This window comes from Balearica regulorum, chromosome 1 (assembly GCF_011004875.1).
Source record: "Balearica regulorum gibbericeps isolate bBalReg1 chromosome 1, bBalReg1.pri, whole genome shotgun sequence".
In the NCBI taxonomy this organism is placed as follows: domain Eukaryota; kingdom Metazoa; phylum Chordata; class Aves; order Gruiformes; family Gruidae; genus Balearica; species Balearica regulorum.
The window spans coordinates 202056399-202076568 of NC_046184.1; the positions used below are offsets into that span (position 1 = coordinate 202056399).

General features: G+C 38.6%; 1 protein-coding gene across 6 annotated transcripts in view; it reads right to left on the reverse strand.

Moving 5' to 3' along the window:
• The window catches only part of GRIA4 (glutamate ionotropic receptor AMPA type subunit 4), a 233476-nt gene that overhangs the window by 98047 nt on the left and 115259 nt on the right, over nucleotides 1–20170 (reverse strand). For all 6 annotated transcript variants that reach the window (XM_075742298.1, XM_075742295.1, XM_075742294.1 and 3 more), the window contains exon 4: nucleotides 2438–2622. In XM_075742298.1, coding sequence (XP_075598413.1) covers nucleotides 2438–2622 — 185 coding nt within the window. The remainder of the gene's footprint in view (nucleotides 1–2437; nucleotides 2623–20170) is intronic.

The window sequence follows — 20170 nt, forward strand, 5'->3', positions numbered from 1 at the left end:
TTTGTCTAGCCTGGCTATAATCCCATTCCTGTTTGTACACCGACCTTCCTTTGGAAGGATGGAGAGGATCTGCAGGCATGTTGGGGAGGAAGAGAACTCACATGATCTGGGAAAATCACAGAAATGTTCTGAAATATATGAATTCAAATTTAATTAGGTCAAGTGTAAATATATATATTTTTATATATATGTAAATATATATATATTTATATATATATGGGCAGTCACTACCAAGAAAAGAAAAAACGCACATGCCCAAAAAACAGCTGCTCTCATTTGATTAGCATAGATTTAAGGGCAAAGGCTTTACACTTAGGTGTGAATAAACACGACCACAAGTACAGAAGAGCTCATTTCCTGGGTAAAACTCATCCCACACAAAATTAGACAGTAGCCAGATGAATCACTTCCTAGAAGTGCTTGTATGACTTGCTAACATACAGGTATGTTGCAAATTAGGTGTTAACTTGTCCCCTCTCCCTGTGCAGTTAATGGAAAGAGGACTCAATTAGCTTTTGGGCTTGCCCTGTAGAGGTGTTAGCTAAACTCACCACATCTGATTCAGCCCATGTAGGCCAGGCACTTCATTTTTATGAGTTACCATGCCTGCATTAAGTACTTATTTTAGGCACGTAAAATCCAGACGTGTATGAAGTCAGAGGAGGTCAAAACCTAATCACATTAAAATCAATATCCAATTCAGTTCTGCATGATCTGAACAAAGAGCACAGGTTATGTTCCTAAAAAAGAACTGACTATGCAGGTGCCAATCTGGAAGGAAAATGAGTAGCAGCTCCTGGAAGCAAATAAAATGTACACATGAGATCAGTGAGATCCAAATGCGTACTGGATGACTTCATTTTGCTTTGATACTGAGTGGTACTCAGTAGATACACCTACACAGGATGGTGGGTGTACTTCGAGACTTCTGGTAATATAGCATACTTTCTCTAAGTCACATTTTCATGCCATGTAAAATAAATCAGGTATGTACGCACATGCACACACACACAGCTGAGAGAGAAATTATTTTTCTGAATGTATTTTAAAAGACCCTCAAATGGGTGTTCTGTTTTACTACAACATAGGCTGATCTGGGGGAGGATTTCATTATAAGCTATAGAAAGCATCTGTTAAAACATAATGGCATTCAGAATCAAAAAAGAGGCCAAATGAATATCTATAGCAATATGGCATCATCTATTCTTCTCTTGGCAACAGCCATCGAAAAAGTCCTTGTTAAATCAGCCATACTATTAATTCTTAGTTTCCCTATTTATCTTCTGCCAGTGAAAGCAAAATTGACGTTTATATTTCTATGAGTACTATTTTATGCACTTCTGCATCACAATTGACATTACATATTCTGTGACTTCAGTAGCAGATGCATCATGAACGTTTTTGGAAAAAAATCTTCAAAATTCTCTAATGCGCTAGCAGATAAGCAGCGTGACAGCAGAGGATCTACCACCAGCAGATGGCATTCACTCCTTGCAATTCCTGCAGCAGTGGCAGGTACGGAACCGTGCACCGCATCGGCATTGTATGTGGGATCATGTGAGAAGCTGATAGTTAACCCTAAGTAATTTTCCCGTCATTTGAGAAAATGCTCCTTTCAAAGCATTATTTTATTTTTCCCATCATTTAAGAAAGAGCTCGTACATAAGCACTATATGGAGACAGATTTGCCACATCAAGCAGCAGGATTTTATATTCACTTTACACACTGGTATAGGTACTACCCAGTGCAAGCCAGTCTATCTGCCCAATATTTTCTTTATGTAATAGCAGCTTCCCATGAATACCTGATGGAAGAACCTGACCTTCCTTCCCAGTTCAATACACCTTCATTCTAACGTTCTTCATGTTCATAAATACTATGCTAAGGTAATAAAACCATCAGTTTAAATATGTGTAATAATAATTTTAAAGCATTTTATGGCTAGAAATACGTATAATAGAAATACATATAATACGTGAATAGAAAGTTAATACTGGATTAAAATAAGCTTTGTTTTCCTCAAACAAAACTGAGCTTTATCACCATGAAGGTACAGACTGAGGTCATCTTGCTAATTAAGCTACAGCATATTGTTCCACCAGCCCTAAGACCCTGAGGTATCAGGCATGGCGGTGCTGGGATGCGGGGCCAAATGTGCAGCTGCCCTGACTGGTGGCACCCTTCCTTCACCCACAAACCTGCTGAGTGGGAAAGGGGAGGCTCACTGCTCTGTTATGATAAGAATTTTATAGGAAAAGAAAATGGAGCAGGCAAGTGGACATACAAATATAGGCCCGTGAAGAAAAAAAAAAAAAAAAAAAAGAAAGAGCAAGGAATTTCATTTCCATTGAGAAAACAAACAAAATGCAAGGCACAATGGTATCTCATCCGGAGTTTCAGTAATGTGGTTACAGTGACATTAAAAGCAGGTATTACCTGTTCTAAGAGATTCTGAAGCCTCTCTATTTCACAGTCTATTACAAATTTCTTTTCTTGCCTTCGGTCCAGGTCTTCTAAAAGCCGCCTGTAGCTAGCATCGTTAAAATTCTCCACGCAGATGGCACTGACTTGCCAGCTATTTTGTCCTGCTTTTTCCATAATAGCTTGAAGTATTGAATAACCTAAAAGGAAAAGGATACAATACGCTAGTAACGCAATCATTTCATTCTCTGAATAAGAATTGTCCTTAATCAATATTATGTCTCTTAATATTTGCTCCTGCAGGAAAAGGAATAATAGTCTGCATCCCTACTTGCGCTGCTAGCCGTGATCAGCGCACAGTATGCAATTAATGAAAACTACAATTGGTGTGATCAGAATCCTTGGAATGATTCTCAGCATTATGGATAATATTCATACGATTTATACATACAAACTCTTCCAGTAGAGTATTCAGCTTCTCAGATTGGTTTTTTACAGGTTTCTATATCCAGGCATTTCATGACACAGCAAAGAAAAAATCATTTATCCGAAGTATTTGTATACTACACAAGCAGTATGTTAGACATTCAAATGCTTTGCTTTTTTTGTTGTTGGGTTTTTTTTGGACAACATTTAATCCAAGCAGTTTTTAATGCTTCTTAACAAGAATTCATTTTTTCATTTTTTTATGTATGTATATATACATGCCAGTATAGAAATGAGAATAAAAATTATATTGATCTATTTCAGAATTCCTACATAGCTTTAATCAAAGTATGCAAAGTGATTAGAGGTCAATGAATGAAGGGCACTATAGAAGCATTAATTATTACTACTGGCAGGATTATTGCTCTTTATCGTGATCAGTATTTGATGCCCCCTTTGTCATCTCTGAACCCATTCAGAGAAGGGAAAGGCAGCATCCTCTCTGAGGTCTCCACCTGAAGGTGCAGGCCAGGGTCCCTGCCCCCAGTCTCAGCGTGCCTTGGCCCGCCAGCCCTTCACCTTCTTCTCTCTCCTAACTTCTTCTAACTGGGCATGTGTAGTTCAGAGGTGGGAAAGAAGCTTGTGACATATCTTAGGAGAGCTTGCAAGTCTGGCATTGACTTGTCCAACCAGTTCCTGAAGCAGGAAACACGTATTATTCCATCCTTCCTCCAGAGTAAATGGTGAACCTGTGCAATGAAGCAATGAAGACTGCACACCTCAGATCCAGAGTTGTTAAAGACCAAAAGGACAGATATGTTTGTCAATAACCCACTGACACGTATGATACAATTCAGAGATGGTGCCCGTCTGGAGTGACAACACAAAATGTCATGGCTTTTTACTTGTTATCTTGCTGAACTTTCCCCACTAGCTTTAAATGAAAGATTTCACCTCTGGAAAACTATCCTTAGTGATGCGGCAACACAGTGGTGGCTCCTTTCTCTCTTCAACAAGAGGGTCCCATGCCTGAGTGCAGTGACCTCCAGCTGTCATTTTAATGCACTTGAAGATGCCACTCACTGCATGACAGATTCCCCATAAAAAGCACTTTCAGACATTCCCACAGATTGCAAGAGGAATCTTTCTAAGTTACGTTTCAGAAAGAGTACTTTTGAGTGTGCTGTTGCTGGCTAACTAATTATCAGATCTAAAAAACCACCAAAACCCGAGTTTGCCTCCAGTACAATAAAAGCAGACAATAGTTTCATCAGAATATGAAGATTTTAGGACATGTGAGAAACTAATTCTCTTGCAAATCTAGGAGTAGCCATTCTATCAGCTCCTATGACATCTGCAGTCCTTGAAATATGAACTTAAAAACTGTACCTTCTTATCATTATGAAACTATGCACCCGCACTTCAAAATGGACATTTATTAGGGTTTTTTCCTCCAATTCAGATGACATATTTAACATAAAAATACAAACATTTATAATGAATACATAAAATGCATAACATATTTTAGTGTATAAATGAGACATTTATTTTATGAAACAGTATTTTATCTTAGGAAATGAATTCAAATACTTGATGTATTGAGTATTAAAACATTTCTGTACTCAGCATATATTTTTAACCTGATGACTGGTATTTTTTTTTCAAAGAACCATACAGCTTTCCTGTTAATTGCTGCATAATTATTCTGCTTTTCCTGTTGCTATATTCAATCTCCTTTTTGCCTGTAATTATCTCTGCAAATCATGACGAGATTCTTTCCCAAACATTGTATTTTTTGCTTCATTTCCTATTCATTTCCACATATAGACATACATTAAAACTACTCCAGTGTTACAGGGGTTCCTGCTTCATTTACACTGTAACTTTGACTTGATCTTTGCTACAAAGGCAGTCAACATTTACTTAATTCAGCTTCCTGACACAAATTAACATTTTCTTTGATTCTGAATCAATGGTGTTTGAAACAGCAATTGACATCCACTCATTCCTTTTGTATTTCACTTGGACAACTTTACTAAGATGTGTTTTGATCAAACTGGGAATTTATCCCAGCATAAAGCATGACAAATATCAGACAAACACATAGAAAAGCTTTTCTTCTACCTTGGATCATGGGTTGACTTGCCACATTTCATTAGCAACTGCCTTCATTTAGGCATTTGAAGCTTCTGTAGTAGCTTCTTGTCAGTAGCTGGCACTCAGATGTGGGGTTTCATGTTAGCATGTCTTTCACATAGAGCATAATACAGCTAAATGGTAGTAACTGGAGATGGTGCAACATCTCCATCAGAAGAGTTCAGAATCCTTGTGCAAGTAATCAGTGGCGTAGTCATCTATTCAGTGTGCAGGAACAATTTTTAATATAACAGACCAACAAGGGTGGAGTTTACACAGAATGAATGAAGGCATTCACAGGCTCAGTTGGCACAGGAATTAGACATGCTGAGGAGAATGCTTATTTGTCCAAAATCATTGGCTACAGCTAACAGGGAAAATAATTAGTTGTATGTATTGCTGCAAACATTTTATAAGGCAAAAAACCTGAAGCTAACCTGGGATAGCTCTGAAAACTGAGTGTAGCATCTCTATTTAGACAAAATTCTTGCACTTCTGAAAGATGTTTACCCAAGTAAAGACAGCAGACATGAATCTTACAGCTGTCATCTAAAAGGTATTTATTTTCTGGTTATATGCTGTTTATCCTCAGTTATGCTACAGACAGATGAATGATTCATCTTCTGGAATATATTCCATCCTATGTATTGTGGAATATTATTTGTCACATAAAAGCAAACTAAAAAAACCTAGGCTAACTGATATCAGCTGAGCTACAATCAAAACAACATTATTTAAAAAAAAGTTTAGGACTATGCCAATGAATAAAAGGATAGTTTTCACAAGCATATACAGTAACCTTCCCTCACCAACTAATTCAATTGTGAAATGCAGATAACTTCTTTATCAGAAAATACAAAATTATTTTGCCCAAACATAACTGGTTGAAGCCTGAAGGTTTGTATCAACACGCTCTTGGTCCTTCCTGGAGGTTGGTGTGGGTTTTTCATTTTTGTTTGTTTGGTTTTTTTGTTTTGTTTTTAAATTAGCAAATCTATGAACAAGAGAAAACACCAATACAAGTGCCTGGAAACACAGTGAAGTCCTTCTAAAATGCAAGGATGCTATATGCAAAAATGGTTTCTTTCTCCTCTTTATGGGACTACGATTTTGGGGAATGTTCCTCAAATAACCTGGGCTGAGAAGTCTGCCAGCTGCTTTTTGTAGGTCTATGATCAAATGTAGAAACTATTGACAACTGCATACGGACCAGTAATACCAGTTCCACCTCAATATACTGGAACCAAACCAGAGACAGGGAAAGTCTGCAAAGATTTTTTTTTTCTTGATCCCTTCTCTCCTTGCTTTTCTGTTTTCTGGTCAGGTGGAATTATGCTGATCTAACATACTGCTATTTTTCTTCCCCAAAAGATACCACACAGTCATCACATTGGGGAAAAAAAAAACCCACCTAAACATGAGAGTTACTCTGTTCTTTTCCAGTAAAATCAGAGCTGGAGATGCTTACTGCAGAAAATCTACATATTAGGGTTGATACTAGAGCTAAGTACCTTACAAACAAAATCTCAGATTTATTTTAACCATGCATCCCTCATTCCACACTCCATAGGCATTTTCCATTGCAAAATGTATCAGCCACACAAAAACAATGCCAGATGTGCACCTGGTGTTATATCTGTTTAGAGAGAGATTAGTACTTATTCGGAGAGACTCAAATACCTTTTGGTGGCCAAAGTGTGTAAAACACTTGAGCAATTTTGGTATTTAAGAACACATTGTTAGCGCAGGACTTTGGGAATCCAGGATTCCTCCTAGCACTGCAACATTGCTGTGATTGGAGCCTAGACACAACCACCAAAGTAGCTGAAATAATGAGCGATCTTTTTGATATTAAAATCTCAGTGGCCTTTCGGGGTTTTTTATTTGTCTTTTGCTGTACCAGCTAGGCTTTCCCCTGTCCAACTTTGTTTCAGCAGTCAATGACTTAATTTCATTTGTTTCCATTTAAATGAAAAGTAAAATCTGATATCTAAATCTCTTCAGTGTGTTCAGAATAAACTGAAGAGATCAGAGGAGCATTTTCTTGACTTACTTTTCTGCTGGAATGCACTTGGTTGGCTTGTTTCCTTTCTTTCCTTTCCCCCCCCTGCCCTTTTTCTTCTTGCTTGCTTGCTTGCTTTCACCAGAAGTATTTCAGTGATCAATTACAGTGTTATAATTAAATTTCAACAACTTCCATCTTCCAGCAGCCTTTTCATTCTGGGAAACCGTTTCCCCCACCCGTCTAAGCACATGCAATCATTCCTGATGGTCTTGCCAGGAGACAGATAGCAAAGTGGCTGCTTGCTCCAAAGAGTAGCACCCCCAGTAATAATTCTTATTTTGAAACTATTGTGAAGGAAGTAACTTATGATTAGTTTTCTATGATGAAGAGGATGTAATGTTTACATATTATTACTGTATATTATTCTGGCTAGCAGACTGACAATACCGAATGACACAAGTTAATGGGTTAATATACTTGGAAACTGCATATGTAATATATTTTTGTTACGGCCCCAGGAGTAGAAAACATCTCTGACAAACATGGGTTTTTTCCAAAGATGGGCATCATATACTGCACGTCACTGAAATGCAAATTAATTTTATTCTGTTTCAGGTCCAATTAACTCTCTGTGGTGGGTTGACCCTGGCTGAGGGCCAGGTGCCCACCAGAGCCGCTCTATCACTCCCCTCTTTCATTAGACAGGGGAGAAAAGGTACAATGAAAGAAAACTTACGGGTCGAGATAAGGACAGGGAGAGATCATTCTCTATCATCACGAGCAAAACAGACCGAACTTAGAGAGGGAATTCATCTAATTTATTACTAAGCAAAACAGAGTAGAGGAATGAGAAATAAAACCAAATCTTAAAACACCTCCCCCCACCCCTCCCATCTTCCCGGGCTCAACTTCAGTCCCGGCTTCAACGTCCGCCCCCCTCAGCGGCACAGGGGGACAGGGAATGGGGGTTACGGTCAGTTCATCACGCGGTGTTTCTGCCGCTTCTTCATCCTCAGGGGGAGGACTCATTGTTCCCCCGCTCCAGCGTAGGGTCCCTCTCACGGGAGACAGTCCTTCACGGCCTTCTCCAACATGAGTCTCCTCCACGGGGTGCAGACCTTCAGGAGCAAACTGCTCCAGCGTGGGTCCCCCATGGGGTCACAAGTCCTGCCAGCAAACCTGCTCTGGCGTGGGCTCCTCTCTCCACGGATCCACAGGTCCTGCCAGGAGCTTGCTCCAGCGTGGGCTTCCCACGGGGTCACAGCCTCCTTCACGTGCCTCCACCTGCTCCGGCGTGGGGTCCTCCATGGGCTGCAGGTGGAATCTCTACACCCCCTCATCCTTCCTCCATGGGCTGCAGGGGGACAGCCTGCTTCACCATGGTCTTCACCATGGGCTGCAGGGGGATCTCTGCTCCAGCACCTGGAGCACCTCCTGCCCCTCCTTCTGCACTGACCTTGGTGTCTGCAGATGTTCTTACATCTTCTCACTCCTCTCTCTGGCTGCAAAAGCGCTCTCTAACTGTTTTTCTCTTTCTTAAATATGTTGTCACAGAGGTGCTGATTGGCTTGGCCTTGGCCAGCAGTTAGTCTGTCTTGGAGCCAGCTGGCATTGGCTCTGTCAGACACAGGGGAAGCTTCTAGCAGCTTCTCACAGAAGCCACCCCTGTAGCCCCCCCCGCTACCAAAACCTTGCCATGCAAAACCAACACACTCTCAAACAGGAACTGATCCCATTCCCAAGATTAGCCATGATCCCAACAGCCAGAAACACCAAAATGCCGGAGCTATTTTATGAAAGCTACTTCCATCTATTGGAATTCATATTAGGATCAGTAGAAGAAATAAATTTGTTATCAATCCAACACACAGCAGAAGTGAAGAATAAAAGATCAAATCATTTGGTATGGATAAGCCAATATATTTGACATTCAGGATTGGATTCGTGTCACTTAACTCCAGCTGTCTATAAAGTAGTTGTCTAAGTTAATCATCCAAGCTTTCAAAGGAGAGACATATATCCCATAAAAAAGCACTTTTTTTGTCTTAGATAGATATCTATCTCAGAGGTGCTTTTCTCTTTCTCCAATGAATACCGAAGGTGTCTAGACATGAGGCTTAGTGAAAATACCTACCATTTATCTAGGCAAATCTTGGTGAGATGAATCCAGACGCTACAGTGATGAAAACCATACAAGAAATTTACAGTGTGAGTGATGTATGACTGTACATTCCACTAATAACTACAAACACTCAAACTTAAGCATATATTAATTTTCCTCATTATGATTAATGCCTTTTTATTAACATATGGTTTTGTCTTAAATTTTGGTCAGTATACAGCTTCCAGAACTCAAACATAACCAGTGAGATTTATAAGCTCTATCATATAACCTTTGACATATGATAACTCATTCGCATGCCTGATTTTTTCTACATTTGGAGTTGGAGACAGAACATTCAACAAGAAATACATACAAACCGGTAAATTTAGACAACAAGTGTGCTCTGAGTCCTTCTTGGGTCTAATTCACAGAAAAGACACATAGATTGGAAAATAAGATAGGGAGCTCAAGAAATAATCCCATCTGTTCCTCTCTATCCCTCCATTCCCCAAGACAGATAAATTATATTTAAGTCATTCTAGACAGATATCTTTCTTTGTCCTTAAAAATCTCTACAGAGGATTCTGTAACTTCCTAGGTAATATATTCATTGCTTAATTATCCTTATCATTAGGAGATGTTTCCTAAAGTCTAACCTAAGTCTCCCCTGGCACAATTTAAAGCCACTTATTCCTGTCCTGTATCTAGTAGACCTGGAGAACAGTTTGTTCCCTTCTTCTTTAAAACAATCCTTTACATAAAAGACTGCTGTTTCATTTCTTTTCTGTCTGCACTTCTCTTGCTGAAACATGATTCTTTCAGGTTTTTCTTGTGGAACATGTTTTAGTCTAGATTCTGAAAATTTTCCTTGCTTTCCTCTGGATATATTGCAATTGATCCAAGTCTTTCCTGAAGTGCATTGGTGAAAATGTGATGTATTTTTAAAATGTATTCCAAAGTACACAGAGTCCTTTCAATTTTTTATCATCCATAAGTTTAACAAATGTATTCTGTATTTCTTCATCTAAGTCATTAACAAAGATTCTGGGAAAAACTGCAACCAGAATGGATCACTACTTAATACCTCCTTATTTGACAGTGAACCTCACATACTTCTTTCTGAGTTCAAGTGTGTGACCAGTGTTTTAAATATTTTCTAGAAATTTCATCAAGACAAAATTTCTTTAGCTCATTTAGCAAAATTTCATGCAAACTATGTAAAAAATCCTACTAGAATGAGACACCTATTATTTTCCCAATGTCTACAAAACCCATTACTTTGTAATAGAAGGGAATTTGCTTTACTTCACATGATTTCTTCCTGAAAAATCCAGGTTTGGGTTGTTGGGTTTTTTTGGTTTTTTTTTAGCTTTCCAAATTCTATGTATTTTCAAATATATCTGTTGTGATGTAGGTTGTGAATTAAGTCACTTATACTACCAATGACTGGGATAATTTTCATAGAATCACAGAATAGTTTGGGTTGGAAGGGACCTTTAAAGTTAAGCCCAGGAAGAAGGGAGGGGTGGCGAGAAGGTGTTTTAAGATTTGATTTTATTTCTCATTACTCAGCTCTGATTTGATTGGTAATAAATTAAATTGATTTTCCCAAGTTGGCCGCGACAGTAACTGATGAGTGATCTCTCCCTGTCCTTATCTCAACCCAGGAGCCTTTTGTTATATTTTCTCTCCCCTGCCCAGCTGAGGAGGGCAGTGACAGAGCAGCTTTGGGAGGTACCTGGCCTCCAGCCTGGGTCAGCCCACCACAAACGGCCTGTGCTTTCAGTGAGCGTATGGGAGGAGGTTTGGCTTACTCCACAACGGGAATTCATGATCAAAGATTCAGGCTATGTCAGGTCCCATTTATGCTACACCCACTCTGAAGCAAGAATTTTCTCCTTTGCATTTCAGAATCTGCAACATTCATATGAAATAATACACTGTAAAGGTGTCTCATGAAAATGCCAAGTGATAAAGATGAGTGGAAACTTCAAAGGGACTGAAGAAAAACCCTGGTTTTGAAGGCAATCTGATAGTTTTGTTCATGCTTTCACAGTTCTCAGAACCATTACCATTCACACTTCACTAAATGACTTCAAACTAATGTCAAAGTCCAGTAACCTTTCTTACGACAAGCATGCATAGAGATGAATACAGCCAAGCATACTTACAGATATGCACCAAAAGTACATTTATGTACTCTGTTCATGTTTTATATTTTCTTTGCTTTCACTTGTCTATTATTTAGCTATGCCAAAGGGTCCAGCTAGAACTGGCTCAGGTGAGAAGTCTTTGGCTCCTCTGAAGTTTACAAGCAGCACTGAACCACATTCCTAGCAAATTTTAAAATTCTTCCTACAGAACTTTGAATGCTAAATCAGAAACTGTATGTAATTAGTGTTATCAGAATCTCATAAACTATTACATTAAAAAATCAGCAATTAAGCCAGTGAGTGGAAAAGAGAAAAAAAAAAAAAAAAAAAAGCTGGAGCTAGACTTACTCTCTGTCAGACCTGCCTTTAAAAGTAACTATAGAGGCTACAAAGTCTCTCTGCATATCCAGTTGTCTGATATGTCATCTTGGGTCTATCATTAGGGATAATGTGTACCAGTATTTTAAAAAAGGAGAGAAAACAGGAAAAAGTGAACTTATTTTGGAAGAAAATACAGTATGTTCAAATATTTAATTTATTACCTTTTTTCTTTGTTCTTATTACTACTATTAATTTGACAAAATCCAGCTTAGTTGTAAATATTTGTTGCTTTTATACATTATAGCTTATACGTCTATTTTTTAGCGCAATGCCTTAAAGTCGAATTTCTTCACTAAAACCTACAGTTTGTAACATTGATACTAATAAATTATCTTTCTTACACAGTATCTTAACTGATCCAAAGTTACTTTCCAGAAATTGCTGGCTTCCCAACAAATTACCTCTCTAGTCTCAATTTAATAGGATTTTGTTTGCCCCGTGATGGTATACAATTGTACATAGACCTTTATGTAAACAACATCCAAAAAGAACCATGTCAAAGACCATTAAGACTGCAAGCTAAAGCACTCAAGAGCTGGTATATCTAAAAATTAGCAGTACCCTAATGTATTCTAATTAATGTATTATGGTGCTGTCTTTAATTATATTGTCACATATTATTTTTCCCCACAAGGCATCTGCCTCAGTCGGTGCATAAGATACCTGTACCCTAGGACAGAACTGATGGTGGGTACTAAATGAGGATCTTGATGTCAGAACTTCTGCCTCCTTTCTATAGGGATTTGTTACAAAAGTAGTCTTTTACTATAAAATATCTGGCAATCTCTGCCTATCAGCATTAATGCAGTGTCATGTCCAATACACACATGAGACAGAAATGCAAGAACAATCTTCAGACTGAAACAACATTCACACTAAGAAATATTCATTTTAAGAGAGTCACAATCTTAATTCTATCTCTATGCATAGGTGGCCATGTCCATATTTATTGGTGGCTACACAGCAGATAATGTACAGGACTTTACTCCTCCTATAAGTTCCACTTGTAGATCCCAGGCACTTCATTTCTTATTTTAAATTTCAGTTGTGTTAAGATCGTTTTGAAATCTCTATTCTCAAGTACTTAGCTTTTTCAGGAAAATGTAACATGTCCCAGGAAGAGAGGCTTTAAAATTTGGATGCTACGATTATAATATGGTTATTTTTTGATTGAAACGAGTCTGAAAAAAGTCTTACTATCTCTTTTAAACTGACACACAGACCACGAATTTATTAAAAGTTGATTACCTCCCACTCAACAAACAGCTAACAATTTGGAGATAAGCTTAAAGATCTATGATTTTCTTCCAGCTCCTAAAACTAACTCATTGCTCTTCTGATGCAGACCAGAATTAAGATGTGATTCTTTCTTTTTGGACAGGAGCAACAATTTGGAAAACATGTGAAGATTTCATATAGTGGCTTTTTTGAAGTGTAATGACACTGAATAATCTTGCACCTCCCAGGCACTTCATTTGAGGCACTGCAAGTATCACTCTCAACTAAATCTTGAAAATGGCTTAGAATCTGAGGGGTTTTTTTAAAGAACAAAATCCTACAAGAAAAAAAAAAAGGTGAAAAAGCATTTAAACAAGTTCTTCTAAATGCTCCAAGACATTACAAGCATACATATATATGTACATACAAGTAAACAGATACATATTTATAAGAATATATGCAAAACAGCATGCAAAGAAGTGACAGAATTTTTAAAGAAGGCAAATTAAGAAAAAGAGATTGTTTCATAGAATCATAGAATCACAGAGTGGTTTGGGTTGGAAGGGACCTCGAAGATCATAAAGTTCCAACCCCCCTGCCATGGGCAGGGACACCCTCCACTAGACCACGCTGCCCAAAGCCCCATCCAACCTGGCCTTGAACACTTCCAGGGAGGGGGCATCCACAACCTCTCTGGCCAACCTGTTCCAGTACCTCAACACCCTTATCATAAAGAATTTCTTTCTAACACCTAATCTAAATTGACCCTTCTTCAGCTTAAATCCATTACCCCTTGTCCTGTCACTACACTCCCTCATAAACAGTCCCTCACCAGCTTTCCTGTAGGCCCCCTTCAGATACTGGTAAGCCACAATTAGATCTCCCCAGAGCCTTCTCTTCTCCAGGCTGAACAATCCCAACTCCCTCAGCCTGTCCTCATAGGAGAGCTGCTCCAGCCCTCTGATCAGCTTCGTGGCCCTCCTCTGGACTCGCTCCAACAGCTCCATGTCTTTCTTGCAGTGGGGCCCCCAGAGCTGGACACAGTACTCCAGGTGGGGTCTCACAAGAGCGGAGTAGAGGGGCAGGATCACCTCCCTCGACCTGCTGGTCACGCCTCTTTTGATGCAGCCCAGGACACGGTTGGCTTTCAGGGCTGCAAGCACACACTGCCAGCTCATGTTGAGCTTCTCATCCACCAACACTCCCAATTCCTTCTCCTCAGGGCTGCTCTCAATCCATTCCTCGCCCAGCCTATACTCGTGCTTGGGATTGCGTCGACCCATGTGCAGGACCTTGCACTTGGCCTTGTTGAACTTCATGTGGTTCACACGGGCCCACTTCTCCAGCCTGTCAAGGTCCCCCTGGATGGCATCCCTTCCCTCCAGTGTGTCAATGGCACCACACAGCTTGGTGGTGTTGGCAAACTTGCTGAGGGTGCACTCGATCCCGCTGTCCATGTTGCTGACAAAGATGTTAAACAGTGCCGGTCCCAGTACCAACCCCTGAGGAATGCCACTCGTCACTGATGTCCACTCGGACATCGAGCCATTGACCACAACTCTTTGAGTGCGGCCATCCAGACAATTCCTTATCCACCGCGTGGTCCATCCATCGAATCCATGTCTCTCTAATTTAGAGACAAGGATGTCATGCAGGAGAAGGTTTCAGCTCCTTGTACCCTCTTCTCCCTCTCCTCTGAAAAGAACTGGTGGGGCAAAAGACCTTGCCTCGTTTGAGTGAGGCAACATTGTTATCAGAGTCATAAATACTTGAATAGAGAAACAGGAAGAGGAAGGCTAGAATGATACGATCTTCATACAGGATATTGGACAACTCCTACAAGACTAAATCTCTTTTTGGTGTCCACATTTAAAAAAATAATGCTAAAATATTTGACAGAGTTCAAAGAAGCAAATCAGAATGATTTGAGGCCAATATATAAAACATGCCTTTGACTAAGAGACTTACTGGAGAATTTATCTCAAAGTTTGATGGCTAATTCTGAGCTAATTACTCCAGTCTCCTTCTGCAGGCAGTCGAGAGAAACAGGCACCCTCTGAAGACAATTAATAAAACTTCTTATCATCTATCTCATGTTTTTTCAGGGGAGAAGAAATTCCCCCATATTTAAAATGAAAAATCCCAATATTACTATTTTCAGGTTCAATGTCATGAACACTTTTAACATAGTATGGTGCATATGTAAAAAAAGCAGGACTAAAAGCAACCTGCAATATTAGCAAAGTATCTGTTTGCTACTCACATGCCTTTTAATTTTTCTTCTATTTTGTATCTACATTTAACATATGAAGATACAACTTTTCATTGAAGTAGAATTAAAAGTTAGTGTACTTTTGTGCTTCTCTTGTGGAGGATGGGCAGCTACACATACGTTTCCTTTGATTATTCTGGTGAAGGGATTTGCATACAATTACAGAGACAATTTCAGTTCCTAGCAGGAACAAACACAGGATGAGGTAAGCGCTCACCATATGATTAGACTAATTTATTATGTCCCACTGAGGCAAGCTATATTCCAAGAAGTAATCATAAACTCATGTTCAAAGCTCTGGTAGAATGAATATATTTAACATTTCAAATTAAATTTCAGCTGTAGGAACTGACATTTAGTGGGAAACATGGAAATGGGAAAGGTATAATGAAAAGATAACAGGTAAAAGAATACAGACATTAAAAGCTGTGATTGGCCTGTCTGAAAACAGGCCAGGATGGAAAATTGTGGTAAAATCCTGGCAAGTTTCTCATATTAAATGTATGTTGATCTGGACTTTGGTTAGTTTTAACTGACCTTGGCATTAATGTCTGAAAATGAACACAGCGACCAGTCAATAACTGCTTCATAAAAGTTAAGCGCCTGTGACGTTTCATTATACAATGGCACTTGCATTGACCATTTTGAAAGCAAATGGTCTTAAGAACTTTGTTCATTTCAGAGCTGGGTATTTTTCTTCCCCTGAACAGCTGTTTATTCACAGAAAAGTGCACTCCTGTGACATCCCAAGTCTTAATGAACATGAGTGAATTTTTCTGCATAGGACTGGCCAGAAGAAAAAATGACAAAGGTTTCAAAAAAGTGGAAACAGCATCTAATAAAAATGGACATTTCTTACATATTTCCCTTTAGGGCATCTCCATGAATAGAAACAAAAGGCAAGATTTTGTATTTGCATAACTATTACCCAGGAGAGCAGCAGTAGCAAGATACTCTCTCCCTCCCCCAAGAAAGCAGAGAACGCAGCAGGTGTCGCTGGATGCCCCCGAGTCCACTGTGTTGTGATCGTTAGGACTGAGAGTGTCCTGGGTGGTTTAGCCTTCATCACTCCATCTGGGGCAGCTCCACAGCATAAAAACAATGCTAAGATATTCACTAAGGCAGAGAAAGACAGAGAAAATAACTCTGCAGTGTGGTACAAAGAATATTTATCAGAGAGGTGGGAAACTTGTATTGCAATCTTTGCTTCAGTGGCTAAGTAGTTTATAAAAGAATATCCAAAAAAGCTGCAGAGGATGTGGGAACTGGCTGCAAATGCTTAAGGAGGTGACAAATAAAAATACAACAGAAGGACTTTCTGTATCTGAGAGGAATGAGAAGTGAGAACTCAGTAACTCAGTAACTGCTTAATATCTATAAAATACTTTAGAAGTCCTAGAACATGTTTGGCATTTTAGATGGCAACTGAAATTGAAAATAAAACAGTAAAGAGGGTCTGACCACTTTTACCAAATTTTTTGAGGTTCCCACTGCTGTACTTGGAAATCAAAATCTATTTCTGAAAAAGCTATGGGACATGATAATCCATCTTAGTATTCAATATTATTTAATGTATCTTGAATTTTCTTACAAACTGCTGCCTGGAAGAACTTTCTCTTGCTTATTGCTCAAAAACTACTGTGAAAAAAACTACTGTCCACTAATACTTTTTTATATGTTTTGGCTTCTGCTTCCACTGCCCTTTTCAATGTGACTGACCAGATATTATTTCATAATAGAACATCTTAAATGTTGTAAATGACCTCAAATGTCTTATTTTCCTCAAGAGATACAATGTAGTTTTGCATTTTCCAGTCTGCTTAACGCAGCAATGTCCAGCCTTTTCAACCTGAGGGCTGAAACATTATTCCAAAAAGGTCAGTGGGCCACAATTAATACTTGAGGGCATTTTCTCTGGAAGCAGAGTGGAAGGGAGCAGACACCACACCCAGCTCCTTTGCTGGGGATCCTTAAGCGTCTCCAGGAGACCAGGCTATAGCTGTAAAACTGCAGATAATTCCTTAAGCACATCATGTTTTGTTTGTGTTATTGAAGTTATGCTTGAAGGAACTCTCACATGGCAGCTTTGGGCTGTGACTCCAGCCTGGGATGTAGGCAGTACTATCTCCCAAGGTACGAGAGACAGGGTGACCTCATTCCTCTTGCTAAAGTTGCCTGCTAAATCAGGTTCAAAATTATTGAGCCAGATCTCGGGCTAATTAATTACAAATAAACAAATATCACTATTACAGAAACTGGACATTTGCCTATGTCTCTTATGAGATGGTTTTATGAGAGACAATTTGCAGAGATATAGGCAGCAGGAGGAGTTTCCCTGCTGAGCTGTTAACACTGGAGATGATACAAGGACAACAACCTCAGTATTTACACACTGCAGGATATTTACACCAAAAAACCTTGTGAGAAGTTGTATGTAGACCTTGCTGCAGCTGGAAGGAGGGTGCGAATTTGCAAAGCACTCATGTGTGGTGTTTTCCCCCACAAAGACCTCTGTCCTGGGGCCAGGGTTACTCCGTGGGCTGGAGCTGCCTCGAAGCACCATGTTGTAAGTGTCTCCCGAGGTTGGTCGTGACAGAGACAAAGAAGAGATTTTTCCTTAATATAACAAAGCAGACATAAAATACCTATCATGGAAGAATACAATATACCAGTTTTACTTACATTTAGCATTCTATTGATGATGTCATCTTGACTCATGTATCACCGAATGAACACTTAAAAAAACCTTAGTAGTTTAATTTAGGAATGTATTTGTGCAAGAAGAAGAGTTGTAATTACTTGATAGATATTTCTTTAAGGTTTTATCTCTGTCTGAAAATGTTAATATTCACTATTTAGCTTTCATCTTCATGGTAGTTTAAATGAACAAGTTCATTTTCAGCAAGTCTGGTGTTAATTCAGTTTTATGATTAAAAAGGTTATTCTGATCCTGAGACAACTATCACAAAATATGAGATGGGCCTGTACAATACACCCTATGAAAGAGAATGTGGATAAAATTTTAGGCACCCTGCTAGGAATAATTGTTTGTATTTACATAAATAATATTGTGCTCAAAGGCCTCATTGTCCTACGTACTGTACAAAGTATGTATCCAGAAAAAGTCTCAAAAGACGACTTTGGAAACCAAATAGGCTCGGAGGTAGGGCAAGTTGTTTATTCCTACTTTTGTTTTTAATTAGGTCAACAAGACATTTCAAAAGCAGTTTTCATATCTATCAATCTGAAGAATAAAACAACTTGCTTTCACATGCATATTCAGTAACTCATTTAAAAATATGATCAAAAATATCCAATATAATACAAATTAGACATATATTTGAATATGTATTTTTAGTATTTTTATTTATATTAATATGTTTCTTTTAAAATATACTTAGAAGTAAATGATTTAGCTAATTTACTTCCTTTCTGTCACTCTTTTGCAACATTACAGATGATTCAGTACACGGTTCATAACCTGAGTTACATTTTCACAGAATAAGAACTAGACAAATACTATAAATACTGCTTTTTTAGGATTATTTATAAAAGATAGGACAAATCCTGTCGCATAACTCATAAAATATTCGTATTGACTTTAGTTGGAACTACTCACGGGAAAAGAAATTGGTCCAATATTTGAAATCTGATGTAATTCAAATTTGAGAGCACTTAATTCCAAAATCTGTTTAATACATTCACTGGATTTTAAGTATACAACAACTAATTCTGTGCCAGGTGAAAATGTAATTGACAAAAGGAAGTTAAAAGCTAACAAAGAACAAGATAGGAAAACGAGACCCCAGTATGCAGGGCAAAACTTTACAGCTTGAAGGAAGGCAGGCAGCAAGGGGACCCTTCTTCGTAGGACCAGTGCTATACACTAAAGCTGCAGTCCTGTCACAAAGCATATTGAATGTTATAGGTGAATTTGGGTAATGAACATCACAAATCACAGTCTGGACTGGAACTGATGTTTTGTCCTCATGTTAAATCTTGTCTTGATATACTTTTTTCCAGAAACAGATTTTTTTCACTTTATAGACTGAATGTTGCTCTTCTGTGCAACTTTCTCTTGTACATCGTTCATATACACTCAGTTTCACAACTTCAGGATGGTCACAACATGTGTGGCACAGTTCTGGCACATCAATAGTTTGGTTTAAAAAGCTACTGCATATGTTTTATGATCATTTCCAAAATATACGAAGCAACAGATTTTGATTTTTAAATGACATGCCTTATTTGCAAACTGAACACTTAAAACATGACCAAACATGTCTAGCATAGATTAAGCATAGGTTTTTCTCTTTAGAATTCATGATATTTTTGACAGTTGGATGTGAGTATGCCAGCATGTCAATATTAGCTATTTCCTGGCAGAGCAGAACTGTGCAGGTGAAGTGTATCACATATTCAATGGGCTGCAATAGCAAAAGCCTTTTTTCACCCTGGAATGATCTCAGTCACTTAATATCCAAAATAGTCACTATTTGGGTAGAAAAAAAAAAATTTAAAAGCCCTACCATGGTGACAAACACTACAAAACATTTACCAGGGAGATGTTAGAATTTATTAAGGATAACTTGCAGCGAACTGACATTTCACCATTCAGTTTGAATAGCAACTTTCTTTGTTGGTACAGTAACTTGCTCCAGGCACGCTCCAGGCTTGCATGTCTACTGAAACCCGTACGGAATTGAACCTGTGGTCTCATGCCACTCAAAACTGGTACCAGAAAAGGTCTTTATGCTGCAAGACAGTAATACTCAAATCTGGAAGCTACACTGTTCTTGAAATAACTCTTCATATCTTATTGCACATTCTTACCTAAAAGCCACACTTCTCCATTACACGATATCTTTGGCACTCTAAAGGTTTCCTGTGCTGTAGATTTATTACAATAAAAGTTTTACAAAGTCAGCTACAGATATCCTGCCTGATGCATTTGAGATGTATAATTAAAATGTGGTAAAATACTCAATGTTCATATGTTAAGAAGGCCTGCGCCAATGCCTACATCATCCTTGGGAACTTCCATCTTCCTGGA